The sequence below is a fragment of the Artemia franciscana genome, chromosome 17 (genome assembly GCF_032884065.1).
Source record: "Artemia franciscana chromosome 17, ASM3288406v1, whole genome shotgun sequence".
NCBI lineage: Eukaryota > Metazoa > Arthropoda > Branchiopoda > Anostraca > Artemiidae > Artemia > Artemia franciscana.
The window spans coordinates 127,888-141,670 of NC_088879.1; the positions used below are offsets into that span (position 1 = coordinate 127,888).

A 13,783-nucleotide genomic window follows, 5' to 3' on the forward strand; every position below is an offset into this window, starting at 1 on the left:
TCCTCCCAACATGAAACAATTGATAACTATCAACATGATTACTTTCAATTGAAAACTCATCTAAAAATGTTTCGCATATACCGAATATGTCCATTATCAAATATTACCAACCTGTCAAGAATAACCACACCACGACCCGTGCGCCCAATAAACAAATATAAAAGGTAACGCTCACAGAAACAACTAAGAAAAGAAAAGAAAAATGTCTTCATTCTAAGATAAATTCTTTCAATACTCTACCGCTATTCATGAAGACCTCTATGTGTTTCGAAAGAAGTAGTAAAGAAAAACAGATAAATAAGGAGAAAGAATAGTAATAAATATATAGAGCAACAAAAATTAGTGAGAAGATAAATAAAAAACAAATAAATACGAGAAAAAACAAGATTAAACGTTTCCTACTTGTACAGTTTAAAACATTTTGTAATTGAGCCGTCAGATATTTTCACAGACAAGTTTATCTGAATCCTCTTTGATATCCATGCCTCATATCTAGGAATTTTCTGCAATTTATCCCGTTTCACTAAAATCAGCTTACATCTTTTGGAATTTCGGCTGGCACATCATCACTAATAAACAAGTTGCTATTGTTTCCATGAAATGTTCTTGTCCTTAAGCTTGCTGGCATTTCTTATGATAGAGAACTTGTTGTCTTTTTTATTTAGTGTCACCTTTAAGAATTTACGATTTCTGTCATAATGCGAGACTGTAAAATTTACTTCAGTTAATTCTAATCCATGGCGAACAACCTCTGTGAATAAAGCTTTAGCGTTATCAATATCCTCGCAAACTGCATTCCATATGATGACATTATTTTCTAACTTGGCGGCTTCCAATTTCACAATCTGACACATTGAATCTTGATTTTTTCTTCTTAACTTTATTAATTCATCGGTACAAGGTTTTAATTGCAAATTGAGGCAGGACGTATCATTTTCAATTTTTCCAATTTCCAATTAACTATTAACCATCTTATTTTTAAGAAGCAAATGTTCTTTATCCAGATTATCGACCCTTGAAGTAAGAGTACCTTATTGACTGCATATATTGTCTGATTTATTACCATTTTCTTTTATGACTTCGAGAATTTGCTTAAAATCTGCAGCTATTATTGATATTTCCGTTTTCGAGCTAGAGCTTTCTACTCAGGTGTCTAATGAAATATTCATATCCTCTTGTTTCGGATTTTTCTTTTACGTCCCATTGTATATTAATAAAACTCTACTAGTACACTAATATCCAAATATCAATACGTATTACTAAATATCCAACAGTTCTTGAAATATTAGTTTCAGCATTGAAAGAATATCCAAAAGTTCTTGAAATAATATTTTCACATAAATCCACACAGAGGTCTTAAATGTGTCTTACTCTGACGAGAGCATTGAATGAACCAATCAGTTCATAAGATGCAATTCTTTACATCTAATTAAAATATGAGACGTTATTCAAAGAGATAAAACTATTAATACCTGCTTCTATTTCTAAAGCACTTTTCAGTCGAAAGTTCTGTTCGAATTTTCTCACTGTCAGCAGAATCGCTAAGACTATCATTCTACGCTCCTTACGCAGCGTTTTTTTTTTTTTTTTTTTTTTTTTTTTTTTTTTTTTTTTTTTTTTCATTAGGTCCTTTTTCTACAGATAAACCAATTTTTCAGGAAAAATCACCGTGTGGAAAGCGAAAAACCATATATAACATTTTTAGGATTGCATAGGGGAGCAAATATAAGGCTTTTAGGCTTATTGTGGAAACAACTTTTTATATTAAAATTTCAATCAGAAATAAGAATTACAGCAAGTGGCATCATAGTGCGGCTTTCTTTTCCTTTTTAGTTTAAAAAGGAAACACATTTTCCGCGAACAGTATATAGGAATAAAAAATATAAAAGAAACAGAAATTACAATTAATGAAGAAATGAACATTGGAAACGAATAGAAGATGCAATTAACAAATAAAGTCAGATTAATTACATTGGAAGCAAGATTTACGTCTCTGGGGTAACGTCAAGCGTTGTAATAAGCGTCAAGCGTGTTGGGTTGACTCCATTGACAAATGCTTCAGGAGAAACCCTTCTATTTTGTGTCTTTGCCATTAATTAAATGTCATAGGTTTTTACTCCTTGAAACTTTAAGAAATGTATGTCTCAAGAAGAATTCTTTTTAAAATAAAAGTGGTTTTATGTTCCCTAAAGACAGTCTAAATGCGCTGCGTTCTTAAAAATATTTTCATTCTCTACTGTCTCAAACCCAACAAGTTTTATTAGCTTGAAAAGTACATCAAGTACCCAAGCTATTTTTTTGGATATATTATGTGTTATGTTTGCACCCCCTACGATGGGAATGAATGAGTTTAAGTGATATGCGGAGAATAAGGCCCGTATTTTGCAACATGACATTCTACTACTTGCTTTATGTCCAGCGTTGCTTGCAATGAAGTTTTAAAGTGACATTAAGTCCCGGCTTCACTGACTAATCCCGAAAAATCTGTCCAAAAAATAATCGACGATATTCAGGTATACTTCCATTCTTAATCGAGAATTATTTAGTTTTCTTTCTTTAGGTTTTATGGATTACCACCAATCTTCTGTAGAATCTGATACCATAAAACTGCTTGTTAATACTAGTATTCTGTCAGATACAACTGCTCCCAAACATATTTCATTCATTTTCAATATTAACAAAATAAAATTTAGCCGACAATATATAAAATTTGACTCAGTATTCAGTTGTTATTGCTAGGGATTAAAGTCCACAGACTCGTACAAATTAGTTCGCTTCTCTTTGCTTATAAATTGGCCAGTCCTCGACAATTAGAAGCAAAACGCAAAAAGATAGGAGCCTTTATTAGTGATTGTCTATCTAGCCTTTCTTCTCCGAAATACAGGGTATCAGTAATTATACAATATAGAGACTAATAAAATATTGTTCAAGCTCTTCTTTGCAGAAGTTGAGAAAAAGCAAAAGAAACTAGAAAAAAAATTCAACCAAAAGTAGAAAAGAAAGGGATAACAACAGAATAAATGACAGTAATGAGAAAAAGGAAGTGGCAGCATAGCTTAGATGGAAATAAACCATAGACGGTTCAGATAAACAGGAAGTTTATCCATACAACAGTGTCAGAAATTTGTTTTTAATCTTGACGTAGTGACGTTTAAACAACAATAATATTTAAGCATTGAGAAGCAGCACCCATTCTTTCTTTTCCGTAAAACTGATATTGAGAATATCAATGAAGCTTTGGTTATCCGCATTTTTTACGGTTTCTTTTCAGCAAATGTTATTTTCAGAGTAGAAAAGGACGTGCTCAAATTTCCCTCGGGAATGCTGCAAGGATACAAAACCAATCATAACCCTAATTTAGTGCGAAATTTCACAGTAAAAACCTGTAAGAGTATAAAGTGACCAAGATGAAGAAGATATATGAAATTCATTTAATACAAAAATTTAGCACAGCTCTTCAGGCACATTTCTAGGGTTTCAAATATAGGCAGGAAAATTCAAACACACAAAAAAAACAGACCACAAGTGATTTTGGTATAGAATAGCATAATAATATATATAAAATAAAAATAAAAAATTAGAAGGAACCAAAAATCAAAGCTTTGACAATAAATGAATGTGCGTTGATTTTTTTTTTGTTCTATTGATTAAAAAGGGTAAAGAAAACGGCACTGGACTTTACAGTCCCTACCGGCGGTGCTGATCTCCGTTTCTTGGCCCTTCAGCCAGGAAGTGCAATGGGGGAAGGCCAACCATCCTGTGCTTTCGCACACCCTTCCTGTTTACCTTAGAATACACCAAGAGGGATTGTCTGTAAAAGGACGGATTGCAGCTCATCAGCTACAAAACAATCAGAAAATAATAATTCCAGTACGTTGCAATAAGCGCTTTAGGACACAAATCAAATAATCGCAATTCCATACTGAATGTTGAAAATTAAATAAGCCCAACTGGACGCAGGGTTTATTACAAATCAAGTGACTTTCAAGATATCACCAGAAAAATATCTAGAGCTCAAGTAGTATTTGCTCAACTCCACAAGTACCGTCGGACTCGTCGAAATTTTAGCTGAAGAACAAAGATAAGCATTTATAAGTCGACTGTGAGGGCAGTTTCTTCTCTATGGTCTTGAATCCAGCCCCATAAAGCAGCTCAGGGGCATGCTCTGGAAATCTTCGACCACCTATGCTTTCGTGCAATCTTGCAAATCTGGGCCTCAGACCTCATTCATTTTCAATATTAACAAAATAAAATTTAGCCGACAATATATGAACTTTGACTCAGTATTCAGTTGTTATTGCTAGGGCTTTAAGTCCACAGACTCGTACAAATTAGTTCGCTTCTCTTTGCTTATTCATTGGCCAGTCCTCGACAATCAGAAGCAAAACGCAAAAAGATAGGCGCCTTTATTAGTGATTGTCTATCTAGCTTTTCTTCTCCGAAATACAGGGTATAAGTAATTATACAATATAGAGACTAATAAGATATTGTTCTTCTTTGCAGGAGTTGAGAAAAATCAAAAGAAAACGAGAAAAAAAATTCAACCAAAAGTAGAGAAGAAAGGGATAATAACAAAATAAATGACAAAAATGAGAAAAAGGAAGTGGCAGCATAGTTTAGATGGAAATAAACCATAAACGGTTCAGATATACAGGAAGTTTATCCATACAACAGTGTCAGGAATTTGTTTTTAACCTTGACGTAGTGACGTTTAAATAACAATAATATTTAAGCATTGAGAAGCAGCACCAATTCTTTCTTTTCCGTAAAACAGTTTCTTTTCAGCAAATGTTATTTTCAGTGTAGAACAAGGACATGCTCAAATTTCCCTCGGGAATGCTACAAGGATACAAAACCTATCATAATCCTAATTTAGTACGAAATTTCACAGTAAAAACCTGTAAGAGTATAAAGTGACCAAGATGAAGAAGATATATGAAATTCATTTAATACAAAAATTTTGCACAGCTCTTCAGGCACATTTCTAGGGTTTCAAATATAGGCAGGAAAATTCAAACACACAAGAAAAAAACAGACCACATGTGATTTCGGTATAGAATAGCATAACAGTATATATATAAAAAAAAAACATTTGGCCGGAACCAAAAATCAAAGCTTTGGCAATAAAATGAATGTGCGTTGACTTTTTTTGTTCTATTGATTAAAAAGGGTAAAGAAAACGGCATTGGACTTTGCAGTCCCTACCGGCGGTGCTGATCTCCGTTTCTTGGCCATTCAGCCAGGAAGTGCAATGGGGGGGGGGGGGGGTTGGAGGCCAACCATCCTGTGCTTTCGCACACCCTTCCTGTTTACCTTAGAATACACCAAGAGGGATTGTCTGTAAAAGGACGGATTGCAGCTCATCAGCTACAAAACAATCAGAAAATAATAAATCCAGTACGCTGCAATAAGCAATTTAGGACATAAATCGAATAATCGCAATTCCTTACTGAATGTTGAAAATTAAATAAGCCCATTAAATAAGCCCTGGACGCAGGGTCTATTACAAATCAAATGACTTTCAAAGTACAGCAAAACCAAATGACAGAACAACAACGTAAAAACATAGATCCTCATGCATATATATGAGCCTGTAAAACAACTACTTAGCCTTGAAACAAATATTACTACGACTATCATGCCTAGTGGTCATATCTGAAATGTTTTCATGTCTATGATACTTGTCAAAAACCGTACGTTATGCTGTTCTCAATAGACGGATCAACAGGAAAATTTAACTCGATCGTATTTTGATTCTCCTTATATAGATTGCAATCCTGATCCCTCTAGATCAGCTTAGCAAAGGGCTTCTATCCATTTTTTTCATGGTAGATAGGGCATTGAGACGTGACGGCGACAAAATGGAAACCCAGACCCCACATTGAATTTCTGAAGCATACCGGAGCTAACACTTTCCCATAGAAGCCATGGATCTAAATAAGCAATTCAATGTCAGCTTCACGTTTCGATTTTATTTTAAAGAATAAGTACTTTCGTTTGTAGATAATCAAAATGATAATATGTTTGGGGTTGACCATTTAATTAACTAGAGCAAGAATGTACCCAAGAGGGGGAATTTGGGACTCTAATTATATCGAATATATAATCATATTTTCTCTAATTTAAGGGTACTTTTATTCAAAATATCTAACCCCCTCCAAAGAAAAAATATCGCACGTTGAATTAATCTCTGCTCGGCAATGCGAAGCCTAAGGTTCGATCCCAGCTACTGCAATATTGGGCGACAGGCTTTTTCCTTTATACTGAAAATAAATCCTGGGTACATGATTATTAACAGAGAATACACATTATGATGAAAATGTGACCATTATTTCGTTTTTTAAAAGTAGCAGCTCTCTAAAAATTCAAAAACAATTAAGCAAAACTATAAATTAGCCACATTATCCAAAAATTAAATTCGGTTTCAAGTTTAAACTCTGATAACTAACACATTTCACCCAGTCTTCCTTGTGCGCGAAAAATCAGGCAATCAAGCACAATGGAAGTCCAAACATCTGAAGATAGCAGATTGGTTGAACCGGAAATTCTTGAGCGATGGTGCCGCACATGACAAACTTGGTTCAATTTTGAACAAATGATGATTTTCGTCTTGAATAATAAGTTTCATCTTACCTAAAAAAAAGTGAAAGAAAGCTTCAAGGAAGGACAGAAGATCAATGGAACATTGTAATACCAAGTAAAAGGTGATGTAAAAAAATTAGAAAGTTTTTACTGTAATTAAAAGGCAGAAAAGCGTAAACGAATTAGGGATTCATCGCGTTTGTACGTTCCTGATTGGGACCAATTAATAAACAAAATCTACGATATGACACAAACTTAAGAAAAGTCGTTTAGATCCTTATTTTTCAAAAAACATGTGAGTGATGTTATATTTATACACATTTCAAGACAATATATTCTGGTTTTAGTATCTAAGACTCATGCAAAATTACACGAGATGGCAAATGATTCTGAAAAGCTAAAAAAAGAGGCATAGAACAAGGAATAGGAACATTATATTGAATTGCAAAGGAATACGTTGCACAACAAAGTCTGCGGTTATAAGTCAAATCACTATCATAATGGAATGAAGGAACGTGTTGGTTTAGCGTATGTGAGCCTGTAATCGATTAACAGGAAGGAGACATAATTTTTAGTACAAACTTACACAAAATGACAAAATACTCTAAACAGCTAAAGAATAAGGCATGGAACAAGAGGCAGCAGCAAATCCAATTTAATGCCAAACGAAAATTCAACTTAAAACTAAAAAATAACATTGTAATTATGCCATTGTATAATGTAGATATTTAAGAAATTGTAATTGAAAACAGGAAAATTGAAACAGTGTTTGTAAAGAATAAACAGGAAAGTAGAATTGAATTCACGAAAGAATTTCTTAATTCAACTGAAATTGTCATTTGATACCCTATGACTTGAAACTAAAGAATAAAGCGATGGTTATGCCAATTCGTGTTTTAAATATTTCAGAGGGGATAGTCACTGAAAAATTCCTGGTTGCAAGTGATTTATATAACAAAACAAATAAATCAAAAATATAACCACTACGAAAAAGCTGGGAAAGAAGTTTTGGGTATCTGTGACGTCAGACGGAATTACCATGATTTTGATTGAATCCGAACCGCTAAAGTAAAAGACATAAAAAACTGTATGAGATAATGCACAAAAATGAAGCACACACGAGATTAACAAGTAAAAGACCATCAGACCAAACACATTAAATCATAAATTACATCTGCGGTTAGAAAAGAAATAACAGTGAGAATCACAAGGAGTACCAGAAGACAGCGAATCCAATTAAATTAATGATTCTTCGATACATTAACAGGAAGGAGGATTTGAATTTACACCAGAATTTCTTAATTCAATAGAAATTGCTGATTTGACACCGCATAAATTAAAACTAAAAAATACTATTACTACTACTAACAGCCCACCGCAGCACCAAGCCACCAGAGGCCAACAAATCTACGCATGGTTCTTTTCCATCCCAATCTATTTAAAGCCCCACTCTTTATACCCTCACAGAAAGTTCCTATTTCCTTTAAATCTTTCTTTATGACATCCTCCCACCCCAGACGAGGGCGACCCACTTTTCGTTGAGTCCTAGACGGCTGTCCGAAAAGAATAATCTTCGGGAATCCGTCATCCTTCATCCGCAGAACGTGCCTAGCCATCTCAGCCTTTCTTTCAAATTATAGCCCTAGAAAGCGGGATTGGACCACACTTTTCGTACAGCCTACTGTTTGAAATACGATCAGGCAGTCAGGTACCCTAAACTATCCGTAGATAATTTCTCTGGAAAACATCTAGTAAATCTTCATTCGCTTTTTGGGGCGCCCATGCTTCAGAGCCATATTCGACCACTTCTTCTATTTAATAGTTTAAAGATATACAAGAAAAATATTTCCTTCTTAAAATATTTAGTTCCATTGAGACGTTACTTTTAAGCACCACATCTTTCGCCGGGGAGTATCGGGTTAAATTCTACGACATTTCACGGAACAATTCTTTCCTTTCATAATTTTTTTTTTGGGGGGGGGAGCAATTTCAGGATAGATTCTTCTCCAAAGTTACTTCTTCCCAGTACTACTTTTATCGTGATTCTTGAAAAAAGTAGGCTATCAGCAATATCTTACTAGGTACACTTAGTTGACGCTACTTTTAAAATACAAAGGAGAACAAAATAAAATTCGATTCTTCGAATAGATTAAGTGAAAACTTATACAACCATGTAGCCCACATCTTGAAAACTAGGAAAACCCATCAGCTCAATTTTTAATGGAAAGACAGCCATATGCCATTATGCAGTTTTAACACTTAGCGGGAGCCCAAATATGAAAATAAGGAACACTTGTGAAAAATGAGCTGAAAGTAGGCCTAAGCGAAAAAATGGGTCATCATGGATCTCTAGAAAGTTCAACTTTCCTGATTGCCATAGCAAAAGACAAATACTGCCATTAATTGGCAGTAAATTGGGTAAAAAAAGGTGATTAAATGATTAAAAATATGTATAGAATTCTTGTTTTCGTTTGATTCTGAGAATATCAATTTCTTATCACATATTTCGACTGGCCTATGTGCAAGAACAAACAGTTTTGGCACCTTACTGATGGTTATAATACTTGGCTACAAGATATAGGTATTTCGAGCGGTATAATTGTTTGTTTAGGCTTGTCTTGCAAACAGGAAAGCTTTCGCTTGTTCCTTGTCATGAATCAGTGTGACGATAAGGATAGACTTCGCAAAACTAAAAAATCCTAAAAATTGTATAACAACCAAAGAAAAATTGTAGAAAAGCCCAGTTTACAGGAATCAACAGAGAAAAGATGGAGCCAGAGAGAAAAAATGTTTTCATTTAATGTTCTTGGTACTATAAGGGTTCAGGTTTGATCCACATTACCTTCTTGTTCCCGTTCTTCGCTGGTTACTGATCTACCAGGGGTTTGTCGTTTTGTTGGTTGAGTTTCTTTGACAGGTGAACCTTGTTGTTGATTCTCTGCACTTTGCAATATTTCGCTCTATATAAAATGGGTCCAATTAGATTCCACAGGAAAATAAAATGAAAGAAGGAAAATAAAATTCAGATATAGATTGAAAACATAGTAAGGGGTTGTCTGCCATAGACAAGATAATTCGAGCCATGGTAAAATGAATGATTTTTTAAAATAGGTTTTAAAACCGACCTTCGGGTTCCCCCACCGCAGAAAAAATACATGTTATACCATCACCCTCCTCCAACTAAAACCATCGATGTATCCATGCCTGACACTTTTACTTTGTTTTCATCTTCCTCTTATTTTTACGCCTTTACTCTGTGCTAACCACAATAAAATTAAAACAGAGGAAGACGCAAAAGGAAAAAGTTCAATTAGTTAAAGTTTTTACTTGGATCTTGGTTTTCATCAAGCTAATTTAGTCTATTCTATAAGCTAAATTTTACAAATTTTACAAGTATTTGTTACAGATTAAATTTGTTATAGTTCATAGTTGTAATCGTTTGTTATAGATTATGGGAAAGTTTGCATGGCTAAAAATGGGTAAAGATACCGTTACTGTTACAAGCTGGCGTAAAAGCACAGAGAAGAGGGGGGAAGTCTGAAGGGCTCCCCTCCTCCAGAACACTTTGGTAAACTACAAAATCGTGTTTTAAACAGCAAATTTAGAGTGTTTTTCAAAGACCACACTGCTTTTCTTTGACGAAACGACTAAGAGTTTCAACAGGAGTAAGTACAGTATATATATATATATATATATATATATATATATATATATATATATATATATATATATTAAGGCGTGTTTTTTAATTAAGGTCCGTTTGAAAATAAGCACACAACGAAAGATTATTTCAAAGCAGCAAATTTATTCAGAAAGTACATAATTTACTCTATTTTCCGACCTAGTTACCAAGTTTATTGAAACACTTACCATGCCTCTCAACTAATTTTAAAGTCGAATCTTTATAAGACCTGGCCGCCGGCTCCAATGACCAAGAGTTCTCTGCTGTTTTTACGTGGTCTTCATCTTTTTAACAGTTGCCACTGAGGTGGCAACTGGTTGAGCTGGAGACAAAACATGGGCTTCGTATATCACACCCAAATCAAGGCAACATAACATGAAATGGACACACACCCACTCCCCTTAAAAACTTGAAGGCCGAACATCCCCTCTCCCCGCGCAATTCATGGCATCGGTGTTTGGGAATAGGCATGGGGTTTTCTTGGTCAACTTGGCATGCTGCCAAAGAAAATTGTCGTTCTTCATGGCAATTCAAGACATAACACTGCTGGTCAGACCCGTAAATTATTGGATAGTTTTAGCTGGACAGTCAGACTAGTAATACAAAAGTAACTGCTGGACAATCTGGGTTGAACCCGAGGTCTAAGCCCGCCAGGAAAGCAGATCAGATGATCAGCCCGGAAGAATGCAATAGGCTGAATAATCGCGCACAAAGGCCACAGAGAGAGCCAATTTGGAACGCGCACGAAAACAGAGGAGGTCCGAGATACGAAAGCCCCAATGTCAGAAGAGGCAGAAGCACAGGAGACTACTACAGGATCAATTATCCGGACCCAACCAGGGACCGGTACGACGAAAATATGGAAGACTCGAACTAGCATACTGACGGCCATGCCCAAACTATGAAAATGATCACATGGAACGTCCAGGGCTAAAGAACAAATATAAGCAAGTATCGGAAGACGTGAGTGCATTTGACGCTATGTGTTTAGTGGAAACTTGGGATGACCCCAATGAAACGCTACTGTTTGACAGATTTTATGTAGAAAAAGTGTCAAGAAGAGAGTCGTCAAACAGAAGATATTACGGGGATGTTATTGTCCTGCTAAAGTGTAAAAGTGTGTCGAAATACTAGAGATTAAGTAGCAAGTCGGAGAATATAATTTGGGTCAAAGTTCTTTTTTCTGACAGATGGCAGATAGTTATTGGATCAGTTTACTTACCACCACAGAACAGTTCCTACACAAATTAAGATACTTGGGATATTCTGGAAAAAGAGATCGAAGAAATGAAATTTAAATACCATGACCACAGTTTAAAGCTATTGGGAGACTTTAACGCGTACACCAGCATGAAAAGAGAAGTAGTGGATACAGTGATTTGTGAGGAAGTGGTTCCAGCTCCGAAGGCTTACGCGATTACAAGAAGTAGCATGGATGAAGGTAGGAAGTTGAATATTTTAGGGAAAAGGCTTTTGGATCTTTGTGGAGAAAATGGGCTAGTTATAGGGAATGGGAGGTTTGGGAAAGATACGGGTAAGGGGGACTTTACGTGTTTTACGGATGCGAAAGGGAGTGTTACTGATTAGGTACTGATGGATGTTTCCCTCGCGATGGGTGTTAGAAATGTAAAAGTTCTCCCCTTTGTAGGTTCAGATCATTTCCCAGTTTTAATAGAAATCTTGAAAAATTCGACGAATGTTCTACAAACTCAGCATAGAAGAAATTTCCAGGGAAAAGAAATTTTAAAAAGAGAAATGTCGAAATCAGAAATACATAAAATGGAAGTAAGATAACTTGATAGGAAGGTTCAAGAAGAACTGAAGGTCTTGAAAGAAGGTAAATTACCAGTCGACCAGATGATCGACAGGCTAAACGGAATTATTCATGAAATAAATCCTAAAGTGTCCCCTGAGAGCCAGCGAAAGGAATTTTTTGATGATGAATGTTTAGCAAGGAAAAAAGAGTTTGTGCAAATAGTAAAAAAACTGAAGGCCCTCAAAGCGAGTCCCCTAAAAGTGACAGTAGTTCTCCAGATGAAAGCTATCCGGCGAGATTATACACAGTTATTGAAACAGAAAAAAAGAGAAGCGGAAATAAGGGATATAAAACAATTATCGGAGAGTTTTAAAATGAATGACATGAAAGTATTTTGGAGGAAAATTCAAGATCCTGAGAAAAGAAAACCTACCCAACAAAAATGCCCGGAACCAGAAACATGGCCACCATATTTTGAAATAGGAAACGATACAGCACCTCTTGGAGTGCTAAATTCTATACCTACGGAGGGAACTTGTTTCCCGTTCCAAGAGCATGACTACAGTTTGCTGGAGGAAACAACGGAGGAGGAAATAAAAAACATTTTGAAGAATCAGAAAGGGGGCACAGCGCCGGGGCTGGATGGAATCTCTATTATGGTATATAAGAAGTTTTCACTGTCATTCGTTGCCACAATAGTCCTCATTCTCAATGCAATTCTTAGAACATGTAAGTGGCACGAAGCATGGAAGACGTCGGTAATTTCGCCACTTTTCAAAAAGGGAAATGCGGAGGAACACTCCAACTATAGACCCATATCCCTAATACCAACGACGAGTAAAATATTTGGAAAAATTGTCGATGTGAGACTGTCAAAATGGCTTGAAGTGTACAAAAAAATTAAAGAAGAGCAAGGAGGCTTCTGGGCCGGATACAATACAGCGGACAGAATGTTTGTACTGCATGCCCTTTCTGAAGAATATGGAAGAGGAAAAAATAAATTTTACGTGGCTTTCGTAGACCTCCAAAAAGCTTTCGATGGCGTGGATAGGGAATTACTGATAATGGAATTAATTAAAATTGGACTACCAGGTCATTTTGCACAGCTGGTAGCTAATATGTATGGAAGTACAAAAGCAGTCGTTAGTGTTTGGAAAAGGAGTTTCAAAGATATTTGAACAGAAGAGAGGTGTGAAACAAGGAAGTGCTCTGTCACCTCGGCTATTCGGAATACTCCTAAACGACATTGTAGAATTCTTGGAGAAAAGATGGGCCCTAACCGTTAAGCTTGGCAACAGAACGACTTCGGCTCTGCTGTTCGCCGACGACATGACAGTGGTAGTGAAAACAGCTCGTGAACTACAAATTTTAATTGACCTGATGGCAGAATACCTTGATCGAATAAACCACGTCTAAACTTCGGGAAGATGGAGATAATGATCTTCAATAAAGGAGGAAGAAGGAATTTAGTTGAGAACGAGAAGTTTCGGTTCAAAGGCCAAGAGATTCAAGTAGGGGAAAGGCGAAATATCTGGGATTTACCCTGACACCTAACGGCAATTGGAAGGAACACGTGAGCGAACTGTCAAAGCGAGGGAAAGCAGCAGTGGGTGCGATATTACGTAATGACCTAGTGAAAAAGTCGAAGTCATTAAAAATGTTTAAGCAAATATTTGATTCGAGAATTAAACCGGCAATCCATTACGGAGCTGAGCTATGGGGCCTGGAGGCTGCGGAGAAGCTAGAATCAGTCCAGCTTAGAT

At 35.9% G+C, this 13,783-nt stretch overlaps 1 protein-coding gene across 1 annotated transcript in view; it reads right to left on the reverse strand.

Moving 5' to 3' along the window:
* Positions 1-3,413: 3,413 nt before the first annotated feature.
* Positions 3,414-13,783, reverse strand: part of LOC136037647 (uncharacterized) — a 30,756-nt gene continuing 20,386 nt past the window's right edge. The window contains exons 3-4 of the mRNA XM_065720349.1: positions 9,425-9,542; positions 3,414-6,633 (exon numbers count right to left, since the gene is read on the reverse strand). Coding sequence (XP_065576421.1) covers positions 6,491-6,633; positions 9,425-9,542 — 261 coding nt within the window. The 3' untranslated portion in view covers positions 3,414-6,490. The remainder of the gene's footprint in view (positions 6,634-9,424; positions 9,543-13,783) is intronic.